Here is a 26,146-nt window from a genome sequence, read left to right as displayed (position 1 = left end):
CTCTGCTGTCCATTTGCCACTGGGATTACCACAAAGTCAGCAATCAACTGAAAGGTGCATCACTTTAAAATGTCAATTACCTTAAGCTTAAAAAGAGTGTCTTTTTGTAAGTGATATCATTCTGAAGTATTTAAAAACTTTTAAAGCGAACATCTCAAAACTTAATTTGTTCGAGTGAATATTATTCTCTTCAAAGCAGTTATCTAGGAAACCAAAATCCCAGTAATTCCATTGCTTAAAACATTTTGCCAGTAGTCTTCGGTTCATTTAGGAATTAATAAGAAAATTGGCCTCATTGGTTTTAGTCATATTTTCTTTTTTGACTCTAAAAAGCATCTTCATTATTCACTTATTCCCAGACCTGATACTCATTTTTTGGGGGTGGGGGGGGGGGGGGTGGGAGGAGAGTGCTTGTTTCCAAAAGTTAAACCTCAAAGGACAAGGATTTGCTGCCATCAGAGATATTTAAAAGATTGTGCTAACAGGTTGTTAGGACAACTCCAGAAAGGGAATTCTGGAAGTATGGTTTTTAGGCCATGTCAGTATAATTTAGAATGCTGTGCAGTTTCTCAAGCTGAGTGCCTTCAGGGGGGTACCACTCACCTTTGTCCTACCCCTACCCCTCCTGGCTTGATCTTGGTCTTGTCACTGACTGGCGTGTGACCTTGGGCAAGCTGCTTCCGCTTCCTCATCTGTAAAATGATGTAAAGAACTAGAAGTCCACAAATGATCTGCCCAGCTCTAACATTCCAGGATAGTGACACGAGACCCTCCAGACTTCAATAAAAGTGGTTTCGAGCCACACCTTCTATGTATTAAGTCATTATCAGTCTCTTGTCTTCTCACATCCTCCTATATTAACATTTAGTGCCATTTGGGGGGCAAGAACAAAGTTCTTATTCAACTGAATTTGGGGTTTCGTGACCATTTAAAAATTTTCATTGCAGATTAGAGGATGTGTTGGGTGGGAGCGGGGGAAGAGCAAAGAAAAATGTGACTTTGTTTCATGTTGTTTTGGGGGCCATTCGTTTTTTTCTTCCTACAGGTCACTGATTTCCTCAAAACAGATACCCGTGTCATGTGAACTTGTGTTAAAATAAAAAAATCTACCAACGCCCCTGATTCTCATAATGACATTAATCACTCGTTGCTATTACACTGATGTGATTGGCGATCTTTTTTAGAGCCTTGAACCTTCCCTTTGCTGCTGGGATTGCAGCAGTTTCTTACCTTAAAAGAAAGATGATAGTTTAAAAAAGACTTCCTGTGCAAGGCTGCCAATTGCAGGTATTCACAGGACATGTCTGGTTCTATTTAGGGTTTTCTCTTTCTTTCCTCCTTTCTTTTTTTTCTTTCTTTCTTTCTTTTTTTTTTTTTTTTTTTTAAGTTTCCTTGGCCTTACAGCCTGGTCTTTTTCATAAGAAATGTCAGCAAAGTCTTTGAATTAATGAACTGTGAAGTGCTCAAAAAAATATACCATTTCAAAAAGTATCCTGCAAGGATATAACACTAATGAAAGGTGACCTCAGAGTTACAACCAAATATCCCACTGTAACTAGAAAGAATTAAGATAACGACTGGCTCAGGCACAGTCTCTTTGAACAAAGACCTAGAAAAGAAGGAGTAGTGATGAGGAGCGGGGGAGATCAGAACTAGAGTTGCAATCTGGGGAAATGTGTTTATGTTAGACTCTCTTTAGCTCTGTTGAGCACTTCCGTCAAATAATGGAATTATTCAACCCCACCTCCCACCCCCATAAAAGGTACCAGGTGGAGAGAAGCAAACAGAAGGGAGCTGGCGAGATATGTTCAGAAGGTTGATCAAATAAAACCTAAATGGCAGGTCTTTGGCTACACCTAATGTAGGTTTTGTTTTAATTTTGCTATTTTTTAAAAAAATGTGGTGTAACTCCTTCAATCTTTTTGCAATTCTGCATGGTTGAACATTTGAAATGAGTTTGTGTATCACCCCCAGGCGCTGATTCAGACTTGATTGGGGCAAAGCAGACTGCATGTGCTTATTTTTATCCACGTCATTGGGGACGTTATGTCGCCAAAGGAACCAAAAATGTGCTGCTCTGTTGCCAAATTATCACCTATCCTTTGATCAGACAGGGCGGTGATCCTCATCAACAAGTTGTGCGACCTTAGTGTAACAGCAATGTCAGGTCAACTTGAGAAAGTGAAGAGAGAGCCCTAAACACAAATAAAAAGAAACAACCAACAATCCTTATAATTATCATCATCTGCTGCTTTTCCCTCTTTTGGCAAAGAAACACTCCATCCATTTGCAGAAATCGCCCGCGGAAACGTTACATCAAAACTAATCACAACGATTAAAATCAGCTTTTCTGTGCAAGAGGAGGGTAAAAAGCAAGTTGGAGGCTGGAATAAGACTGTTTTTCCACCAAAAAAAAAAAAAACCTGGAAAAAAATTCCTATATGTGTATTTATCTATACGTATACGTAGAGCTTTATTTTTGAAGGAGATCAATTGTCTGCCCAGTGATCAGTTAATTTGATTTAAGTTTTATTTTGGAGATTGATTTAGACTGGAGGTAGAGGCATGAGCTAATTGTATCCTGATCCTTGCCTTGAGGGGTTTCAAAGCCCTGGAGCAACTCTTCTCTGTATTTTGTTCTGTCTACCTTAGCCAAGCTATTGCATTTCTCTCTGGTGTGGCGAGCCGAGCAGATCGCTGGGAGAGAAATCGGAAAAGGGGGGAGAGGAAAAGGAAAAGGGGACTTGGAGAGAGACTTTGTGCTTCAATGTTTCAGGTAAGATCTGACGGTTTGGGTTTGTTATTATTTGCTAAGGAGGGTATGGCTGGGACTTTGGGCGCAACTCGCTTTTACGCATGTGCCAGGCATGGGGCGAGAGCGCGGCACACTCGCACACACACAGCCCGCCGCGGCGGCTCGGGATCCGCTCGGGCCGGCGGCGGGGCAGCGGCCGTCGCCTGCTCCGGGGCTGCTTCTGCGGGTTCTCGGCTTTCCTCCTCGAGCGGGAGCGGGCGCGAGCGGGGCGGAGCGGGCGCGGCCGGCGGGGCCGGGGCCGGGGCGGCCGGAGCCCGCGCGCCGGGGCCCGGTTCCGGATCTGGAAGCTGAGCAGCCGCGGCTCTCGGAACCTGTGCCAGCGCCGCTCGCCCGCCCGCCGCTCGCGCGCCAGCCTCCCCGGCGGCCGCTTCGCCGCGGCTCTCCCCCGCCCTCCCCTCACCCCTCCCTCCTCGCCGAGCCGCGCGCGTCCCTTTCTTCCCGGCGCAGAGCTCCGCGCCCGCACAGCAGCCCCGCCGAGAGCCTCCCGGCGCCGCGGGCCCGGCCCGCCGCCGCCGCCGGCCCGAGCGCCCCCAGCCGAGCGCAGCGCCCAGCGGGGCGCGCGGGGGCGGCGGCGCCCCGGGCTCCGCTCCTGCCGCCTGCCGGGGGGTGGGGGCCCGCCGCCCCCTCCTCGCCCGCAGCCTCGGTGGCGCCCCCGGACGCCCAGTGAAAGACGCCATTGTGGCTGCCGAGCGGATCGGGCCCCGAGGCGGTTTTTCCTTCCCCTTTTGCCCGGGCCGGACCGCGCCGCTCCCTCTTTGTGAGCCGCGGCCGGTGCCCAGCGCTGTCCGCCGTCCGTCTCCGGCCGGGCTGATCCGGATTCGCCGCCTCCGCCCACCCGGGCGCCTTTAAAGCCCCCTCCCACCACTCCCTCCCTTTTCCAGCCCCCCCCCCCCTCCCTGGGTGCAAACGTTTCATTTATTTTTAAAAAGCTCTCATTCCTCTTCCTCCCCACCTCCTCCCCGGATAAAGGGCACGGCACATGCTCCGGATTAGAAGTCTCCTTGGGAGGCGGGGACGGGGGAGGGGGTGCCGGGGTGGGGGAAGGATGTGAGCGCTGCAGGTAATGGCTGTGGCTTTGCTGCGCTCGCCTCTACTCCGCGATGCCTGCAGCGCCGAGTCCGAGTCCGGAGCCCGCATCCTTCCCTCCCCTTCTGGCGGCCAAGGTTCCCTTAAAGGGACAGAGTGTCCCGGCCGCCTCCCGTCTCCGCGCCTGAACCAGCGCTTGGGGCACGGAGGTGGGCGGGAGGGATGCAGTTTGGCTCCTTTCTGACCTCTTTCCTCCCCTCCACCTCCCCCCCCCCCCACTCCGCCGCCCCTTTTTATTGAAATGTGAAGTGTGCTTCCTCTCCCGCCCCCCAGAGGGACCCGGCTGGAAAATAGAGTCCGAGCCTCCTCAAAAAAGAACGGGGTGGGGTGGGGTGGGGGGCGCGTTCTGGCGAGTTCGCGTTAAAAGTGAGGTCGACCCCCAAAACATCCAGGGAGAGAGCACCAGACTTGAGGTGCAGAAATCCCTTACCTGGACGCGTGCTCCGCACGGCCGCCCCAGTACCGAAACTTCCTAGCTAGATCGGGTCGGCAGTGTCTGCCTTTGTGCTTTCGAACACTTGCAACTGTCGTGGAAATGATTTTCTGGTATCAAAACGTTTTCACCGTGACTGTGCTTCGGGGGCCGGCTGGGCGGAAACCAACTAAGTTAGCAAAGTTGCAAATGGGGCTGTCGGCTTTGTGCGTGGAGAACAGCACGCAGGAACTGCCCAGTGTCCCCGTGGCACCGGCTTCCTCGCTAAGAGGTGCACCGCAGTAGGCAGCAGTAATTTGGTACAAATGCTGCATTACCTTTTAGATCATAGAGAACTGGCGGCTGCTTTCAAGCAAATCTTTGACGCGCGCGCGCGCGCGTGTGTGTGTGTGTGTGTGTGTGTGTGTGTCCTTGGTGGAACTGGGAGAGACATAACAGTTTAACATACTCATTCTTTAAGAAACGTTTGCCTTCTGTTTTCAATCAACTAAGCTGGCAGCTAGAGATACAAGTTTATTTGAGAATACCCTCTGGGTACCAAGCATGCTTGGATTGTTTTAGCAAATTAAAAATGAGCAAAATGCTTTTACCTTCTCAGCAGTAGACTCCTTAAGAGACCTCCTGTTTTGTGTGTATGTGTGTTCTTTGGAGAAACATCTTCTGTGTTTATCTCAAATGTGTTTTTAATGTGGAAAAGGAGAAAATAAAGGATTTTTAAAGGCTGAGGCTGATGCCTTGCATGATTCATTAAATCTGATTTTACATCAAGGAATTTACCTGCATATGTAGGAAACCGTGGAATCTAATAGCTAACCACTTGGTGAATTTGAAATAGTAGTGGGTCCATTTGTCTCCTGGATAATGGGCGATGTGCCGATCTATTCCTCGTGTTTATATTTGTGTGGCATTTGGCTTACCGTGAGGGGCTGGTGTTCAGGAGACCGCACACTGGCTGCAACAATTTGGCTCAGGAGTCCTGCTGCTGCTTGAATGCTAAGAATTGTTAGCGATTGTTATGATGACAGTAGGTTTAATGTTTACTAATTAGGTTGCAAAGGTGACCGTTGAATTTTAAAACTTTGCATCACGGAGAAAACTTCATTGGTTTTAGGCAATATGATTACAAAAAAGAAAGTAGGCAAAAATATCATACATTTGCTGGGAAGAAATTCTGAAGCGGATCGAGCGTGAATGATAGTTGGCAAAAAATCTCCCACCACAGTATTCAAAATGACTGCAGTGATTTTGCTGTATTAATTATGCCCGAAGCACAATATAAAGTTCTCTAACACACACTAGAGGTCTCTCTTCTAGCTGTAAGATTTTCATATTTGTAATTCTTCGCCAGGGCTTGCATAGTAGGGGTGCGCAATGATAGCTTGGTTCATCCTTATTTAAGTAATAGTGATTTACTGACCATCCACATTACTCTGATGTGAGGTATTTATTTCGGAGAATATTCAGTAATTATGGTACAAATTATACTACCTAACTACTGGGAAAGTAAATGTATTAAGACTTCTACTAGATGATGATGAAAATGTATTATCCCATTTGTTAAATAGCATTATGGACCTTTTGGCATACGATTATTTATCCAAAGCAGTTTGTTGTTAAATGTAAAAGTAATTAGCGAAAGATGTATTGTATCCAAGAACTTTCTGAAAATTAAACTTCCATGTAGTTCTAGGTTTAGCAATAAGTTGTTTGCACAAATGCTTTCTTTTCTCAACATCTTAAAATCAGAATGATTGTTCCCTAATTCTGAAATGTGGTGTTTTCTGCTAAGATCTTTTCCATTTTGAATCATTCAAAGGATATTTGTTTGTGAGCCATCAGTTCATTAAGGCTTATATTTAGTTGGATCTTAAACTGTATTTCCGGACCTTCTTTGGGACTGCAATTTACAGTTTCCCAAGCAAGGGGAGCTCTTATTTTCTCCATCTTTAGGATGAACCATCTTGGGAATAAAAATGAAAATTTCGGATGCAAGCACGTTTGCTTATTTTAATAGCTTACTCATGCAGAAGCGAGAAACAATTCAATTTTCTTAGGCACTCTGGCTTTTCATTCATAAAAATGTACTAGATGTAAATCACGTTAAGCGTGTTGATGAGTTTGATTTGAGATAACAGTGTGGAAGGCAAAACAGAGAGATTATCCTTTAAGAATAACAAGCCAGTATTCATTCGGTTCATTTATTGATTCAACAAATATTTATTTGTGCCTGCTGTATACAAAACACTGTGTTAGATGCCAGAGACCCAATGGTGAGAAAAAGCATTCAGAGTCCCCAGTCTCCTGGAGCTTAAGATTCACATGGAGAGAGACAGACGTTAATCAAACAGTTGAACAACGATTAGAGCTTTGAAGTATAAGGGACTTAATCAGATTTGTGTTTTGAAAGGATAATTCCAGTGTTACTGTGGGCGATGAATAGTGGCACCAAGAATGGATGAGGCATAGCCCTTGGAAGACTATAACAATCATTCAGGCAAGAGAAGATATAGCTGAGGTTCAGGTAGTAGCAGGGGAAACAGAGGGATGGAAGGTAAAATTGTAGGCTGTATTTAGAGGGTGAAATTGACAGAATGTAGTAAAAGGATTGGTTTATCAGTGAACAAGAAGAGAGATGTCGATGCCTAGGTTTCTGATGTGTTAACTGAACAGACATTGGGATTCTGAAGACGGGGCAGATTTTGTAGCTTTCGCTTCATTTCTAGTAGCCAGAATGAGGAACACTGATGAGTCTCATTTACATCCTGTGTAACTGAGCTCACAAGGGAAACCGGAGTTCCTCCAATCTCTCCACTTGCTTGACAATTGTGTATGGAGCATGTACCGTGTCAGGCGCTGATCTCCCTGCTCTCACCCTGTTATCCAGGGTGCCTTTTCGTTTATGAACTAAACCGCGATGGTCCGTGTATCCAATTCCAGCTAAGTTGGAATTCATCATTTTTTTAAAAAGTTTCTTAATGTTCATTCATTTTTTTGAGAGAGACAGAGTGTGAGTGGGGGAGGAGCAGAGAGGGGGAAGACACAGAATCCGAAGCAGGCCCCAGGCTCTGAGCTGTCAGCACAGAGCCCGACGCGGGGCTCGATCTCACGAACTGCGAGATCATGACCTGAGCTGAAGTTGGACGCTTAACCGACGGAGCCACCAGGCACCCCCTCATTTGAATAGGCCCGTGTTTAACCTTCAGAAAGACAGTCAAGTCTGTGCCTTACAGTGCAGGTAATTGTGTTAAAAGTTTCATGAACATATATTAAATTATTAGAAAACTTGTTCAACCACGCTTTTTAAAAGCCCACCGGCATACAAATAACTGGCACAATTCTTAGAGATCAGTAACAGAACTTTTCAGAACCTCAGCACAGTAGCATTTGTTTGGTCTGATTTGAGTTAGCTCTGCTCTCTCCCCCTTAGTTAGATTTTAGTGCCTGTGTCCCCTCACTTTTTGTACTGATCCTAGGCTACTGTGTCTCAGTACTACACTTTAATACTTATGTGGAACTGTTTTCGGTATTTCTAATATTTTGTCCATTCTTTCCATTCATTCTTATTTCTCTAAAACGCGTTCCCTCACATTGCGCCTCACAAGCACGTGCAACAATCAGGAAATAGTGTTTTGCCCAATATGTTATTCACCACCAAAATAAGATTGGCTGATGAACAGTAGATTAATTTTAAAAATAATCTTAAAATTAGGTATTCAGTTTTTCTTTCAACTTCAAAACTGATTTGAAAGAGAATTTCAGTGAAAGAAATCTGCCATGAATGCTTATAATAGCCTTTCCCCTTTCTGTTTGTACTTCTAGGAAATTCCAGGTTGGAGCTCCTTCCAAGAAATTCGGGTTTCAGTTATTTCCAGGAAACAATTTGAAAACCACTCTCTGCGTAGGAGTTTGATACACAAATGTGATTCCATAAAATGCTTTTTTTTTTTTTTTTTTTTTTTTTTTTTTTTTGGTGATTCTCATGTGGGTGGCCCTGAGGGCAGGCTGTGCTTGGACAAACATCTTCATTTCAACCAAACACATGGAGATCCGTTTCTTCTATAAGTATGGGAATGATAATAACTCTCCAACCTGCCTTATAGGATGTGGAGAGGCAAAATATGAGTATGTATAGCAAACTGATGTGTAAATAAATAGCATCGAGCCAGCCTACAGGCAGTTTTTCTAAAGGATCCATCCAAATTCTGGCCCCATGCTGCAAATTAACGGAGGGCAGTCTAGACTACTTCGGTAAATGCCCAAAACAGCACTGTAAGCCAGCCCCCATCTTACAGGTGTATGAAGTAAGGAATAAAAAGATTCTGTGACTTGTCTGAGGTCAAAGACTAGGCTACTGGCATAGCAGAGATTCTAGCCCAGTGAGCTGACTACAAACCCCTACCCACCATTAGCCACTCTCCTGTCCCGCCTACACTTCTACTTCTTTCTGTCCAGTAGAAACTATTTGAACACTTTTCAGAGGCACTTGGCACAGAGTGTCTTTCTTCTCTGCCACCAGCTTCCATTCGTCGTCTCTTCTCTTCTTCCTGCTCCCATCCACCCTGGCATCCCCTCACTAGCACCTGCACCTTCCCTACTCGTACGCAAGAGCAGAGAGAGAACAAATGAAAAGCGATTTGCGGTTGTTGTGATCATACATCTGAATCGCTCCCTAGCTGCTGCTGAGCAAATCATTCACTCTCCCATATCTGTCATGCAGGCCAAAACGCGGATTTGTTTTCCATTCAATGAGAACCGACGATAATTCAGGTCTTGCTGTCGACACTGAGGCTGCTGTTAGGAAGAGTTAAGAACTGAAGAGAATGTTAACTAGATAGATTTCAGATGCTTGCTAGAGGAAGGGATATTCTTCCTGATCAATCTTTCCAAAGCATCTGCTGCTACATTACATAGTGTTGTGTGGCACTTTTACTTTACCGGGATTCTGTGCTAATGGGACAGAAAATGTGTGTAAAATGAACGACCCAGACTCTCTACATGAGAAAAAACATCTACATAACCCCATGTTGCCAACCCTTCTCTTCTCCACCCGTCCACTCCCACTACCCACATTCAAATCTCACTCCAGCTCTAACTGTATTATCTAGTGTAAGTTACTTAATCTCCCTAAGCTTCAGTTTTCTGAACTGTAAATGAGACAGGAAGAGTCACTCTAAATGAGATAATAGTATAAGGTCTTTGTAAATGAAATATAAGATCATTGACAAGGAGATAATAATAAATCCTAGGGTGGTTCTGAGGACTGGATGCATGTGCCTGGCACGTAGTAAGCACTCAGAAAATATCCATTTAATATCATTAAATGGGACTACGTTTATTCCTCTTTGCTTCCTTAGTTCTTGATATGTGCCTGGCACACAGGATAAGTGCCCAATAAGTAATTACTGGATACATGAACACAGAATTTCAGAGAACACAAGAATAAGGCCAGATGGTGATTTCACTTCCCTGTAAGTACTTTTTGCCATTGACAGGAGGGTCCAAGTCCTGCCAGATGCCCTTGCTGGATAGTTATGGGCTTATTCTAACCAATTCGATCAACCATTTGGGAACAGACTAACTCTGATCTGGGGAACTAGTAATGTCAAATAGGGCATTGCTTCAAAGACATCATCAGCTTACCTTTCAGTTACTCACATGATAGTCCTTCTGTGCACGGTTGTCATGAGATTTCCAAGATCTGCAGACGTTTAGAACTGATTCTGTGAAATGATGAAACCACTAGGTTCTGAACCCATATTGGGAAATCAGTGAATTTGCTTATTATACAGCAAAGAAACATCGGAACAGATCTGATACCCATTCCATCCAGCAGATGGCAGTGGTATACATTCACAAGCAAAATTCTTGGCCTAGCCTCTGGTCTTTCTCTTACTTTCTCACCATTGCCCCACCCTCAGTGCAAAGGGAAGCCTGAGCCAACTTTAAAAACCTCCTTTGGCTCCTTCACAGAAACAACTGAGGCTCAACAGGGGTGGCTGGAAGAATCCACCCCTCGGAGTTACCCATTTCCCCCTGTGCTGTGGACCAGGGATGGGAGAGAAAGCAGGCACGGTGGTCTATTCAGATCCACTCGCTGTCAGTTTCCCAGAGACAAGTTAAGAGATCTGTTTTCCTATGCATTTAAGCAAATCAATACAAGGAAGTGCTGTCAACCTCTGGCATGCAGGATGCTGGCACATGCTGTGCGTTAAGAGCATCTGGGTTGCCAGTTAGTAATCAGGAATACTAGTGAAGGTGATAAACCATCTGAGGCAGGCATGTGCCACCAGGGAATGGAACAGTCATGTGCAACTAGAGATTCGCAGGTAACCTCTGATGTCAGCGTACTGACATCAGCTGCCTCTTCTACTTGCTTAGAACCGTGGACCCACCATTAGCTGTATGACCCGAAACCTTGGCTTCACCCACCCCTGAGGGTTGTGGTAAGAATTAAATAGTAACACCAGTATAGCACCTCCTATGTACCAGGATGTTTTCCAAAGACTTTGTAATATAGTATCTAATCCAATTTCCATTTGTCACCCAAGAGGATGGTACTGTTAGTATCTTTGAGATGAGGAAATCAGGGCCCAGAGAGATTAAGTAACTTGTCCAGGGACGCATACTGGTGAGTGACAGAGCCAGGATTTGGATGCTGCACTCAGGCTTCCATGTTTGTGCTCTTAACTCCCAGGTACTACTGCCTCTTCTTAATAATGGTTGCTACCAGTAGTTGATAAGTATTAAGCACTTTTCTTGTGCTCGGAATTTCACGTATGTTAGCTCCCCTATTCCTCTCAGCCACCTATAAGGTGGGTGTCATTAATCTCCCACCTTAGCAAGTGAAGAAAAAAAATATTTACTACTCTGTGCCCCCCAGGAAAACAATTTAATGGGGGAGATTGTACTATATTACAGTGCTAAAAGGTGGGTCCCTCTGTAACTACTAGAGTGATTTAGAGATTAGAGAAATCAACAGTGTGAGTATACGGGGGTTTTGTTCAATTGTATAAGATAAGGCACATGAAAAAAATGTTAAATGTCTTACCCTTTAAAATTTCTATCAGGGCCTTTAGGTATTTATAACCTCAGAACCATTTTCAGAAATTGTGAGTGGCCCGCAAAGATGGGGGTTGGTCTTATTTCTGTTTAGCACTGGTTTCCTCTCCAGAATCACTGCTCATCATTTTTTGAGGAGGTAAGAAGGTCCAGGTGCTTTGCCAGATGGCCATCACCTTCCTGTATACATGAGGGCCAACTCTTAGCACAGCGCTATTGCATATGAGTTCCAGGAACTCACATGGGGAAAGAAATTCACCTGCTATATGAACTAACTCAACCTCTCTCTGATCAGAAATGCCGTTCCAACTCTGGGAATAGGAAGCAGGTTTTAGAATCTGCAGTCTAATGACTTTGGACCTGAACTTTCTTCAGTATGCTTGAATGAAGTTGGGGAGAGCAGACAACTCTGTAGATGAGGGCCACAATTTCAGAATGAAGCCTTCCTTCATGCTGGCAATACTATAGTTCAGTGGTCCATAGTATTGAGAAATGGATCACTCTAAGGTTGCACAAATTAAACTAGCTAAGAGCTGCAGGTGGTTTTCTATAGGAAACACAGATCTTAATTTAGACCTACCTCTAGTGTAGCTCATCCCCACTTAGTAGAAGGACCCATGGGAATTCATGACCAGTGGATTCACGGGGACCCCGCCAGTCATGTTTATTGCTGGGCAATGAACCAGAGCTGACCAAGTGAAAGAGTGGAAGTTCTGTAAACTTCTACCTTAAGAAATCAGAGACATTTCTTATCATTTTTTTTCTTCCAATTAAGCCTTTGTGCTCATGCAAATCTTTGAACAATGTTATTCTTTCATTTCTGATATGCCTTTATGTCTAAATGCATTAGAAACTTAAGACTATTTCTGGCTAAAGCACTTTAAAAAGCTTAATCATTTAGCTCTGTATAATTGTTTAAGGGGTCTTCTTTGTTTCTTTTTTTTTTTCCCCTTTTTAGGAAAATTCCGAGTCGAAATGCGTTTTAAGATGTAGGCCTAGATTCTAATTTTACTTTGGAAACATGCGCCCAGATTCCTTTGAGTCACATTTTTGTTTTCATTGTACCATTGAAGCATTCATATATCCCGAATTATTTCTGACAACTTTTTTGCAAACTACAAATGCGTGGTAAACACCATTATTCTGCTAGGGAATGGGACAGATACGCTTTTTAACACTCGAAAATTATACCTTCTGATAAATCTGTGCTGACCCAACAACCATTTATTACAAAAGTAGATAAAGTGCTCCTGAGTTGATTGATTTATAAAGCTCTTTGCAAATAATTGCTTTAAAAATTTTTTTAATGCTTTTATTTATTTTTGAATGAGAGAGAGACAGACATTGAGCGGGGTAGGAGCAGAGAGAGAGGGAGACACAGAATCTGAAGCAGGCTCCAGGCTCTGGGCTGTCAGCACAGAGCCAGATGCGGGGCTCGAACTCACGAACTGTGAGATCATGACCTGAGCTGAAGTCGGATGCTTAACCAACTGAGCCACCCAGGCGCCCCCCCAAATAATTGCTTTTAAAATCAGGTTTTAAATATGAGTTTAGATAGCCAGACATATAATACAGAAACTTAGGGTCAGTTTTTTTTTACTTAAGAGGTGATGATACAGCTTCCATGTGATCTATCTTCTCCTTTCCATTGCTGTCTAGCTTTTGGCCTCAGAATTACTTTTCGGTAACTCTGTCAAAGCATGGACAAGGGGAAAGAAAGGAAATAGTTTTCAAATCCATTTCTCTTCCTTTCCCTCACCCCCCCCCCTCCACAACTTGATAAAGTACGTTGGGAAAAAGTCAGCTCTTGAATCGTGCTAACAGAGGGACATAACAAGATGAATAATCCAAAGGAATCGGCAATCCAAAGTCATTCGTATTCAAATCTTGATGTAATTTATGAATTAGGCTGATATTAAATTTTGCAATCTTAATTTGCACATTACAATTGGACACACATTTTTCTTCTCCATTTCAACTTCTGCGGTCATATTATATGACCTTAGCATTAACACGAATGACTCATCTCACCCCTTAAGGAATAGTCTTTCCCAGATTTGAACACGAATCAGACTTCTCAAAAGTGTTTTCTAGCTCAGTGGTTCTGGACTTTTAGTATGCATCAGAATTGCCTGGAGAGCTTGTTCAGAATCCTGCCTCCACCCTGACTTTCTGATCAGAGAGGTCTGGGATGGGAGCTGAGAATTTGCATTTCTAACAGGTCCCCAGGGGATGCTGATAGTGCTGTCCCAGGGACCATACTTTGAGGACCTCTCTTCTCGGGGAACAGAAGGCCCTTAGGGATATTCCTAGAGAGAAATAAAAAGGATTCATCAGTCAAGTAGATTTGGAGCACACTGTACCTTTCTTTGAAGTCTTGTTAAGTATTTCAAAAATTTGTAGAAATCCTGCAATATGTGAATCAGTTTTCTAACTCCTGCTTTCTAAACTTAGTTGACCACGGAGCCCTTGATTGTGATAGTAGCGTCAACTGTCAGAATTACCGCTAATGGAACGTCTTAGGAAGGGCTGCCCCACTTCACGGTGCATTGAGGGGCTAAACTTCAGTCCCCCTCCCTCCATTTCTTGTCACACTGGCAGCCACCTGTGGACACACGCTGGTGTCCAGCAAACTCTGGCTCCAGCCTCCTCTTGTTGACCAGAGTATCTCATTCTCCGACTCGTTCCTACTAAACCCGCTTTTCCAGCCTTCCCTGCTTCCTCTCTTCTTACGTCTGCGATCCTCCCTCCCTCCCTGTCTGCCTTTCTTCCTTGTCATCTCTCTCCTTTTCAGCCATTTCCACAGCAGACTCACTAGCACCCTCAACTCCCTCCTCACGTGGCCCCCTCTGTCATTCCTACCTTGCCAGTGCAAGTCCTGGATAACCTTTCTCTTTCCACACTTTTGATCCTGGGAGCCTGAGTGACAACGGGTGGAAGGTCACCTAATTCTTTCATTGGCGCCATTGCAAAGTCGTTTCGTCCATTCAGCTCGCAGAGACTCCCTTGGTTTTTACTGTGTCAGGCACTACCCTCAGCCTTAGAAATAGCAACAAGCAAGCCAAAAAAAAAAAAAAAAAAAAAAAGAATCCAGAGTCCCATGGAGCCTACATCGCACAGGGGGGAATGATAACTTCATCAGATACCACTAAGTACTATGCAGAAAATTAAAACAGTGTGGTTAGGTGAGACGTCCACAAGGAGATGACGTTGACGCTGATGTCTGGATGGCCATCACGGTAGCTCACCTTGCCTGGCCCCTTGGTATTGCATGGCAGCCCCCACTTTATTCTTATCCCATTCCCCATGGAGGCTTTTCTGGATCTTTTTACTCCTCTCAAATTCCAAACCCATTCCCACTTATCAGAGAAGCTGACCTCATGATTATCGAGAAGCTGTCTCCTCTCGCCACTCCCTGACGCCAGAAATCCCATCCGTGGCTCCACTAGTCCTCTCTGCCTTTCCTGCTGTGCCTTGTCTTTCTCCTGTCACTGGCCCCTTCCCTTTAACCAACAGCCATTTGCCGAACAATCCATCTATTTGTGCCCCCCCCCAATTCATGTGTTTAAGTCCTAACTAGCCCCCAGTGTGACCGAATTTGGAGTAGGGCCTTTATGGAGGTAACGAAGGGTAAATGAGGTTATAAGGATGAGGCCCTGATCCAGTAGATTCCGCAAGATTAGTTGCTTCAGAAGAAGAGACACCGGAGAGCTTGCTGTCTCACAGCCATCCACATGCCAGGAAGAGAGCTCTCCCCAGAAGCCAAATCCGTCAGCCTCTGGAACTTTAAGAAATAAGTTTAGGTGGTTTTTTTTTAAAGCACCCCATTCTATGGTATTTTGTTATAGCAGCCCAAGCTGACTAAGACACGAACCAGAATACCCCTCTGCCTCCTGCACGGGCCTTCCTCCCCTCACGCCAGTGCCCTGCCCACGGCAGTCTGGTGCCTCACACCTTCCTCCCCCTTCCCTCCCTCGTAGGTCATCCTTCTCAAATCACCTTTTATTTTAGAGTGTGTTCTTGTGCCTTTTCAAAATGGAACAGCACTTCCAGACCTAGGATGTTCTAAAAGGCTTTATTTTTAACTTTTCTTGGGATCAGAACCTCTGCAGTCTTCCATAGTTTCACGGCACTTGACTGACCTTAAACATCACATTCGATCTCTGCTTGTCCCTTACATCCAATCCTGTAGCTCAGCGAAGTGCCCCCCCCCCCCCTTCTTTTTGGTCAGTTCCTCAACCGGATGTTTTTTTTGAAACAATTTAGAGAAATAGAGAAATGTTCTATTTTGTATTTCTCTACCTCCACACCATTGGTTTGTTACTTCTTTCCAATTAGAAAGGTAATAGCCCTAAGCAGGCGTGGAAGTGTAACAAGCAAGACTGGGAAGACGGTTGGTTCTTTTTAAGGAAACTTACCCTCCTAGATTCTATCTTCTCTGTTTAATTTAATTAGAATCCCATCAAGCATTGCTTATTTGGTGGCATATTGTCACAGACACATGCTCCATAGGCGCTGGATCTCCAGGGGAAGGTCATTGTTTCCCCGGATCGACTGTAGCATCAGGACCCCAGTTCCTCTCTGTGAGGGAGGGGCGATAAGAGCTAGAGATGAAGCAGAATCAGGTCAGTTCACTTCACTGCCGCCATGGGTGTCCTCCAAAGCCTCTGTGCTGATCATGGAGTTTCTGGGTCTACCCCCATCTCACCTCCACCAAGGAAGCCAAAAATTCCTATCCAGCATTGTGGTGATTTCAGAGCAACCCCAAGGTTCCACAGGGCACGGAAGAGTGGCAGGCAGAGAAGGGAGGACTGACTGAAGGATGTCGATAAAGCACTTTGCATAGGGCCTGCCGTGCATAAGTGCTCAGAAAATGATAGTGATTTTTATCGACGCCATCATCATCATAATCATTGCTGTTGCTCATTGTGCGCGCGCGCACACACACACAAGCAAACACAGTTATATATGGGTGAGGATTCTTTCCGGCTCTACGTGGAACCTACGAGGATTGGAGGAACTCAAGATGAAGTTGTGCAGCTCTCGGTGGAGATCTGACACCTGCCATTGTAGTTGCCTAGAGGGCTGGTAGGGAGTCACTGAGCTGATGCTGTAAGAAGGCATGGAGCTGACGCTGCGTGTCTTAATCCCATCAGATTAAGTGAGTAGGTACTTACAAACAGCTAAGTGTTTAGGCAAGCATGGCCTGCCAGAAGGAATGCACCAGGGGTTCTAGGATGAGGGGTTGTCATCAGTTGGGAGTGAGGGACGTCGGCGACAGAGACCAATGGGGAAGTGAGAAAATGCAAGGGAACAGAAGATGCATCTCAGCTCCCAGGCTGCCTGTGGAGCATTTGAGGAGCAAAAGGCCAAGCCAACAGGGAAGAACATGCCCTGGGAAGAACTCACAAAGCCGAGAGTAAGCGAAAAAAGGTAGAGGAGCTCCTGGTGTAAAGAAAGTGTATTTTTAAAAATCCAAACTATACAGGGGCACCTGGGTGGCTCAGTCGGTTAAGTGTCCAACTTCGGCTCAGGTCATGATCTCGCGGTTCGTGAGTTCCAGCCCCGCGTCCGGCTTTGTGCTAACAGCTCAGAGCCTGAAGCCTGTTTCGGATTCTGTGTTTCCCTCTGTCTCTTCCCCTCCCCCATTCGCACTCTGTCTCTGTCTCTCTGTCTCTCTCTCTCAAAAATAAAGATTAAAAAAAAATCCAAACTATACAAGTAGAATAATAGACTCTATGCTATGGGTTATAAACAACCAATTAATCAGGACCGTGTGATCAGGCACTGTGGGGTTCCAAGGAAGGCAGAGCCTCTGCCCTAGATGCTTGGAATCTTGGGAGGAAACAAGATAAATGACAGGGTTGGGGGGGGGGCAGGAAACAGGGGGCTGGAGGCCCAGTGGTGAGCAGTTGGGAAGGTTTGCTGGAGGAGGTGAGGGTATAAATCGGGTTTAGAGGCACACCAGGCTGGGACAGTGAAGGGGACCGATAAAGCAGGGGTGAACATGCAAAAATGAATGTGAAAGGTGGCCGAGAGATTAACCCACAGAAGCGGGGTTTGGGGGAGGAGAGCATTGAGTCCAGTGGCCTCCTCCTCCTGATCCCATCCCACTTGGTCTGTGATCTCTGTGTGTTGGCCACTCTTGAATCCAACCATCAGACTCTGCCATCCTGTCTGATGTCCTGTCCCTAAGCTTTCCCTGCTGTTTCCTCTTTTAAATATCCTCTCCCGGGAACCTCACGTCCTTAGACTTGAGTATGAATGATGCAGCTGATTCCACTCTTTTCCACCTGTGTGTGTCTAACTGCCTAGTGAACAGGTCCAGGAGGCAGAAAATACCCTCTCATGAGGCCCCAGAGGAACTCTTCCCTCCTGGTCCCCCCAACTTTCCTCCCTCCTGTGAGGGCTTTCCCACCCACCTAGGTGCTCAATAAAAAAATCCTTGGGATTTCCCTCATCATGTCCTTTCCCTCAACTACCTCCTTGACACACACACACACGTGCACACACATGGACACATGCACACACATGCACTCAGGTGCACACACACTGAGTCATCTATTATTTCCACCTCCTAAAGGTCTCTGTACTCATCACCTCCTCCCCACCCCCCATGCTCACCTCGTCCTTCTCTTTCCTGTGGGCTTGTCTTTCCCAACACACTTTCTGAACGCCTCCCCACCTACACAGCCCCTTCATGCGCCCATCAAAATTCTTTTTAAAACCCCAATTCAGAAGATTAGAATGCCAGACTCCATTTTAAACAAAAATTTCACCTTTCTCTACATACACGTGTGTTTGTGTTGACCGCGTGACCATCAAGCAGCAATGTGGCCCTGGGGGTTCAGAGCCTGCCCTCTGGTCCGAAGCCCAGAGAAGCTTCTTAACGCTCCCCCATCTGTAAGGGCAGAAAATTATTTTGTCTTCGACACAGGGCTGTCGTGAGGATCAACTGAGCAGAGGTCTTACAACAATACCTTGTACATAGTGAGCACTCGTTACAGGGAGGCAGGGTGCGAGAGGGAGGGAAAGAATAAGAAGGGAATGCAATAACATTATCAATGTTTACCTCTAGGCCACAAGATTTGCGTTTTCTCGTTTTTGCTTCTTTATGTTTTTTCGATATTTTCTGTATCTTTCCAATTCTCTCTAATAACCATAACATCCTTCTATGACCATTAAAACTGCCCTTTTCTTTGGAAATTACAGAATGCTACATCCTTGCTTAAGAATGGTCAGGAGCCTCCACCGGGCACAGGCCACAACCCAAACGCCTGTGCTGGCCTAGGGGGCCATGCACCCCCCACCCTCACCTCCCACTGCCCCACTTAGGCCCCAGACTGCCGCCCCCATGCCCTATGTCCCTGCCATCATCTTCTCTTTTCATTGTGTCTTTTCTTGCCAGGCACTCTCGTCTCCTCTGACTTGAACTACCCCCAACTAAACCCCCGTTCACAGTTGGAGGCAGAGTTCAGATCTCCACTTCCCCGGGGGTGTTCATTGCTCCAGAGTCTGTGGGCCGGGTGGCAGGCCTGTTGGCGTCTCCAGATATTTGTAGAATCCTCAGATGTTGGAAGACAGGTGCAGGGATGTGGAGGCAGAGGAGGCTGAGAAAAGAGAGGGAGGAAATTGTGAGGCTATTCTGTGCAGGGCTCTAAACGCAAGACTCATCAAGGGGGAATTTTTGAAGATTTTGGGTTTTTTTTTTTTTTTGAGTAGAAGGACAGCATGATAAAAGTCACATTTTAGGAATAGAAGTTGGCAAGAGTATGCAAAATGGATAGTGTGGGAGGCCAGAAAGTTGGTCAAGAGGAGGTTGGCAGGAGTTAGGCAAGAAAAGATGAGGTTTGCTCCAAGGTGGACTGGCCACCAGGGCTGTCACAGCTCTTGGGCCTGGTCTCCCGCCCTGCCAAGCATTTCCTTGTGTGGTCCCACTGACCCCCTCCAGACTTATGGCAGTTACCTTTACACATGGGACTGAGTCACATGGCTGACTGCTGAGTAGTAGAGACAGGGATCAAGCCTAGATACATCTCACCCCAAAGCAAAGGCCACCAACTGACCTTCCCTAAGCAGCTCACAAAACACCGGGCCTTCAGCATAGAAACACTGAGCAGGAGGAAGAAAACAGGAGGGTGTGGTCAGCCCTGGAATATTCTTGAAAGTCTTCAAGTTACCAGAAACACTGTAGTGAGCGAGACACAAAATGGATAAAGAGGAAAAAGAAGGTGTTCAAGTGTCAAGGAAATTATGAAGGTTAGGAATAGAGTGAGCTCCGAAAGGGAAGCTTCCGGATGAGTGAAAGGAGCTTCTATTTTACACAGCAGGGTGCAGAGTTTTGGGACTTCATGACTTGCAGGGGTGATATAGGCTGAACATGGAAAATGGGTGGAAAGGGTTTGGACGTATTCCTGGATGGCTCACTTGTAACCGATTTTTCAAAACAAACTACATATAAGTGGGAGAGGTTCCCTAACTTTAAAAAAAATATTTTTATTTACTTATTTTAAGAGAGAGAGAGAGAGAGAGTGCACAAGCAGGGGAAGGACAGAGAGGGAGAGAGAACCCAAGCAGGCTCTGCATCATCAGTGCTGAGCCCGACGTGGGGCTTGACCCACAAACCAAGAGATCATGACCTGAGCTGAAATCAAGAGTTGGACACTTAACCAGGTGCCCCTCCCCCAACTTTTTGAAGTGACACCAGGGAGCGCAGGCCCACGCTCTGAAGCTGTCGTCAATAAGACAGTTTAAGATAAAAAAGATGCCAATGACCACAGTGTACCCGGTACCAGGCACTGTCCTAGCATCATCTCAGTCAGTTCTCACGGCAGTCATTTGAGGAAGGAATTATTACCTCCACCCTTCAGAGGAGGAAACTGAGGCACAGAGGGCTGAGGTGCCTTCCACAGGGTCACAGCTACTATACTAGCAATGCTGGGATTCCGGCCCACATCAGTAGACTCCGAAGTCAACACGCTTTCCATGATAGACACTGCTTCCCAAGTGCTTCCAAAGACCACTGAACTCACACAAAGGAGACTTCCTAATACTTTTGTGCTCTGGAATCTTCTCCAAAGGCATAAAAGAGGCCTCGTGTCATGGAAGCCGCAAGACCCCCTCTCTCTGCTGAGAGGGCATGGAGCCTCTTAGTCACGGCCCAACTTCCCTCTGGTTCTAGTTCTTGAAATCTGCAGTGGGGAGGGTGGCCACACTGGGTGGGCTGACCCCATAATAGAAGACTTAACACATTTTGCTTCCCTGCCCACATGCCGCCTCCTCCTCACAGCTAACCTCAGCACCACCCCCAGCAATCTGGATAGTCCCCGTGCCATTTGAGAGAACATTCTTAGTTGTTCGCAGCCTCTGGTGTTCACATAAAGCCAAAGTTAATGCTCTGGAGTGTTTCCATCATCCTGTGACAAATCTGGACTGGGTATCAGTATCGGTCCAAAGGACATAGCGTCAGGAGGAGGCAGCAGGGAAAGAGCAAAATATGGAAGATGCGTGAGATTTACAAGTACCATGCAGAAAAAAAAAAAAATTAAAAGACCATTTAAGCAATTTGAAAAGCGGGAGCAGTGTTCAAAATGTCAGCAGTGCATGGAACACGGATGATGGGGCTGGAGTCATCCAAGGTCCCCTTGGGGTTGGCAGAGTGGCCAAGGGAGTGCATGGGTTAGAGCGTGTTCATGGGAGTCTGGGGCTCTGCGTCCCCATTCACCTGCTGCAGAGTCACGGGCGACTTGCTTAACCTCCGTGAGCCTCTGTTTCCTGTTCTTTCTAAGGAGGGTGATAATCTTTCAAAAAAGTCAATAATGGCCCCAGCAGCTGCCCGCTAGGCTGTGATGGGTCCAATCCTTGGATGTGAGGGGCCCCCGGCAAATATTTTTCATGGGGGCCCCCCCATATGAACAATTTGAGTGGAATCTAAAAAACAGCCTCAGAAACGAAGGGTTGAAGGGGGCTGGGGGGGTGGGGGAAATAGGGAGGTTGGTAAAAGGGGAAAACTTTTAGCTCTAAGATGAATAGGGTCTGAAGATATAAGGTATAATATGGTGACTATAGTCGATGCAATACAGTGTGTAACTGACATTTGCTAAGACAGTAGAACTTAAGTGTTCTCACTAAATAAAAAAAAGGTGCATATGTCAGGTGATGGATGTGTTAACTAGCTAGGTGGGGGTGGGGGGAGGCGGAGATCCTTTTACAATGTAGACGTATCTCAAAGCATCACAACGTACACTTTAAATGTCTCACAGTTGTGTCAGTTATACCTCAATGGAACTAAAAAGAACTTTTAAATAAAAATGTGCATTAGAAAATAAATAAAACACTAAATGTAAAAAAACAAAAGCAAAAATCAGTTTCAGTCGCTCTAGATCGGCGTGCCAGCACCCTTCTGGAAGCTTGGTCCCACACAGTTGTACAAAAGAAACCCTGTGTTGGCTGGTGGGAACAAGCTGCTTGCCAGGCGGCCCTCCGGGAACAGGTGCCCGGACACAGGCCGGCAGATGACCACATGGGCCCGGGAGTCGTCTCGAGCTCCTCGGGTCATCAGAGCAACCCCGAGGTCAGGGTAGAGATTCAGAGTGCTCTGAGGCAGGGGAAACAGGACCTGGAGCCCACATGAGTTCCAGCCCAGGCTCAGGGTGCCCCTGCACGGTGGCACAGACAGCCCTGGCCAGTCTCAGACACTGGGGAAGCGCTTAGAAAATTCCAGTCATGCTGCTCCAATGTGAGAGGCCCTCAGAGGCACAGAGCCTGGATCTGGGGCCCGGGTCGCCCAGGTCTAGACAGCACTGGCTGCAGTGCTCCTAAGGGAACATAAACATCACTCACAGGATTAAAACAATAATCAGAAAAGGTCACTCCATACTTGTGTTGGAACAAACCAGCCACAAGGCCACTTGTGACTAGGGATGACCCAAGACAGACAGAAAGACACTCAGCAACCACAGACATAATTAACGTGCCCCTCTTCTGGCTAATTTGTGTGACCACTGCTTCTCTATGATGGAGCTTTATCTACTTTAACCCGTCATCCTCCTGGACCGAAAAATGAAAGAAGAAAGAAAGAAAGAAAGAAAGAAAAGGAGAGGAGAGGAGAGGAGAGGAGAGGAGAGGAGAGGAGAGGAGAGGAGAGGAAAGGAAAGAAAAAAAGTACCAAGATGTCCAGTCATCACATTGCCCTTGTGCCTACACGGCTCCCAGCCCCTACCCCTCCTGAGTTTCCCCCAGCACAAGCCCAAATCCTATAATAAACTCTTCCAACTCCCTCATGTGGTCCCTTGCTATGTGTTCTCTTGCAGCAAGGTAAATAAATCTAACTCTGTGTGACTAGAGGGTGTTCCTGGTGGTCTTTGATGGGCAGCAACCCATCTGACAGGGCTATTGTAGAACCTTACACAGACGCTGGAGTCCAGAGCCCTATCATTATTTTGGTGCTTCTCAGTCTTTCTGTCCTGCTCCCTACTACTCGAAAGCAAGTGAGGTCTATGGACCAGTAACATGGGCACGACCATGGGCTTGTTTGAAATGCAGACTCTTGGGGCACGTAGGTGGCTCAGTTGGTTAAGTGACATACTCTGCATTTCCTCTTAGGTCATGATCTCACGGTTGTGAGATCGAGCCCACATAGGGGTCCATGCTGAGCGTGGAGCATGCTTGGGATTCTCTCTCTCCCTCTCTCTCTCTGTGACTCCCCTGCTCACACACACTCTCTCTCTTTCTCAAAATAAATAAACATAAAAAAGAGGGGAGACTCCTGGGTGGCTCAGTCGGTTAAGTGTCTGACTTCAGCTCAGGTCATGATCTCACAGTTCATGAGTTCAAGTCCCGCGTTGGAGTCTGTGCTGACAGCTCAGAGCCTGGAGCCTGTTTCAGATTCTGTGTCTCCCTCTCTCTCTGCCCCTCCCCTGCTCACGCTCTGTCTCTCTCTCTCTTTCTCAAAATAAACATTTAAAAAATCTAAAAAAAAAATTTTTTTTGCTATTTTTGTTCAAATGTTGGGGGGTGGTGGTTTGCATTCGTATCATTTTTGTTTCCAAATATTATTTATCTGGCTCTCTGAGTTTTTCAGCACTTCCTTAAATTTTTGACCCAGGGCAAGTTTCTCACTCATCAGGCTGCTAAACTCTCAGAAGGCCTTTAGCAAACATGTGGGTGTGGCTTGTGGAGTTAGATTGCCTGGTTCAGATCCGTGGTCTGCCACTTCCTCGCTGTGTTCGTTGGGGCAAGTTGGTTAAGCTTTCCAGCTTTAGTTTCTTCTTTGTACGATAGAGGTGGCTTTTAAAGTTCCATTCTGTGCAAGTAAAGGAAGACCGATATGCAGTCCAAATGCATAGCTGGGAGGTCTGGTTTAACCCAAGGATCAAATTCAAATTATCAACAAGATGGTCAGCATTTTCCTGGGGTAATCCTCTATAAATGTAAATTTATTTATTTATTTATTTATTTATTTATTTATTTATTTATTTTTATGCTTATGTTTTAGCACACGAGAGAGTGCACACGTGCAAGTAGGAGAGGGACAGAGAGGGGGAGAGAGAGAATCTTGAGCAGCCTGCACTCTCAGTGTGGAGCCAACTGGAGCTCAATCCCATGACCCTAGGATCATGACCTGAGCCAAAAACAAGAGTTGGACACTCAACCAACTGAGCCATCCAGGAGCCCCTATAAATATAAATGTTTTTATTAAATTTTTAAAATTGTTTATTTTGAGAGAGAGAGAGAGAGACAGCATGAGCAGAGGAGGGGCAGAGAGAGAGGGAGAAAGAGAATCCCAAACAGGTTCCGTGATGTCAGCACAGAGCCCAACTGGGGGCTCAAACTCACAAACCGGGATATCATGACCTAAGCCAAAATCAACAGTCGGACACTTAACTGACTGAGCCACCCAGGAGCCCCTAAATAGAAGTTTTAAGTGCACACATGTAATCATATCGTATACACTGTTGTTTTAGGTCACTCTTTTCTTTCCTTCCATTCCCTACCCTTGTGATCCGTATTAACGTACCTAATATTATGTTTCCAAATTTTCCTCCATGTCCTTATAATGAGTTGCAGACACAACATACACACGCGTATGCATTTACGCACATTTGGGTTTGGGGCTGGGGGCATTGCTTCACAAACACAGGATTATGTTAATGCTTTTCTGCACTCACGTATAAACAGTGTCTTGAAGAAATCCCTCCAAGCCACTTGGTGTACCTCTCTTTTTTTCTTTTTTCACTGACAGTACCCTAGTCCTTGGTGTGGCCTACAATCACCCATCCTGTATTAATGAGGATTCATTTATTTTCTAATCTTTGCCTTTCTGGATATTGCTATCGGTAGACATCCTGAGGCATACATTCTAATACTGGAGCTTAGTTTTCCCTCTGCTAAAGTTGGCATAAATGGAAACATCCAGTTTGGACTCTTTTGTGTCTGGATGATTCTGTCAGCACAATGTTTTTGAAGTTAAACCATGCTGTTGCATGTGACATATGTTCCTTTTTACATCTGAGTAATATTCCATTGTCTGCACATGCCACAGTTTGCCTATCTATTCTTCTGAGTATGTATATTTTAAATTTTAATGGCTAATGCTAGATTTCTTTCCTCAAATGCTATAAAATTCACATATCCACCAATGGCATATGTTGTAGTTGTTTTTAATTTTGACTGACCTGCTGATCGTGACATGACATCTCGTTATTACTTAATTTGCATTTCCCCACCTATGGTAAATTCAAGCATCTTTTTTTACACTTGTTGGCTCCCTGGATTTGTGTTTCTGTAAATTGCCTTTTCATATTCTTTGATCATTTCTATTGAGCTGCCAATTTATAAAATTTCTTTCTATTTATATAAGTTCCTTTATTCTTATATAATTAATTCCCATATTGTATAAATACTTAAATACTTGCCGCTCCAAGTATTTTATCCCAAATCTGTCATTTGTATTTTGATTTTGTTTATATATCTTTTACCATATACATTTTTAATGTGGTCAGATATATCCTTTCTTTTAGAGTCTTTGTGTTTTCCAATCTTCTTCAGATTTCCTTGTCCATAGATTGTACACAAAGTCTCCTAGATATTGCTGCAATATTTTGTCCTGTTTTATTGTTTACCATTACAAGTGTACTCTCTGGGGGAATGTATTTTTGTATATGGTGTAAAAGAGGAGTTTTCTTTTCTTTTATTTCAGATGGATACCCTGTTATACTGGTCTCATTTTTAAAACAATTTATTATTTCCCCACTAAATTGCACTGCATATATAAGACTACTTCTGGATTCTCTTTTCTTTTCCACTGATCCGTTTCTCATTCTCACACTAGTAAGATATTTATTTCATAATGGTCTTATAGTATATTCTGATGCGATGGTAAGACAACCTGTTCCTGTCCTTTTTTTATTCTTTTCTTGGTTATTCTTGAGTATTTATTTTTCCTCGTGAACTTTAAGATAATTTTATCTAGCCTCCATATCCCCCAACAAAAAAAGCCTGCAACTGTAACTTCAATAACATTGTCCTTATATATTTAGGGGGAGAATTAATAGTATCGTGATATTCCGCTTTCTCACCAAGGATGCGACATGTCTTTCCATTGGTCTGACTTTGTTTTGTGGCCCTTAGTAAGATCAGTTTTATTCATAGAGATGCATTTTTTTTTATTTTACAAGTTTTTATTTATTTTTTTCAATATATGAAATCTATTGTCAAATTGGTTTCCATACAACACCCAGTGCTCATCCCAA

General features: G+C 45.2%; 1 protein-coding gene across 1 annotated transcript in view; it reads left to right on the top strand.

Annotated features, from left to right (window-relative positions):
* The first annotated feature begins 2,663 nt into the window (after positions 1-2,663).
* Positions 2,664-26,146, top strand: part of KCTD1 (potassium channel tetramerization domain containing 1) — a 188,474-nt gene continuing 164,991 nt past the window's right edge. Inside the window, exon 1 of the mRNA XM_043558509.1 lies at positions 2,664-2,776. Coding sequence (XP_043414444.1) covers positions 2,768-2,776 — 9 coding nt within the window. The 5' untranslated portion in view covers positions 2,664-2,767. The remainder of the gene's footprint in view (positions 2,777-26,146) is intronic.

The sequence above is a fragment of the Prionailurus bengalensis genome, chromosome D3 (genome assembly GCF_016509475.1).
Source record: "Prionailurus bengalensis isolate Pbe53 chromosome D3, Fcat_Pben_1.1_paternal_pri, whole genome shotgun sequence".
NCBI lineage: Eukaryota > Metazoa > Chordata > Mammalia > Carnivora > Felidae > Prionailurus > Prionailurus bengalensis.
This window is presented reverse-complemented; position numbering and strand designations above follow the sequence as displayed.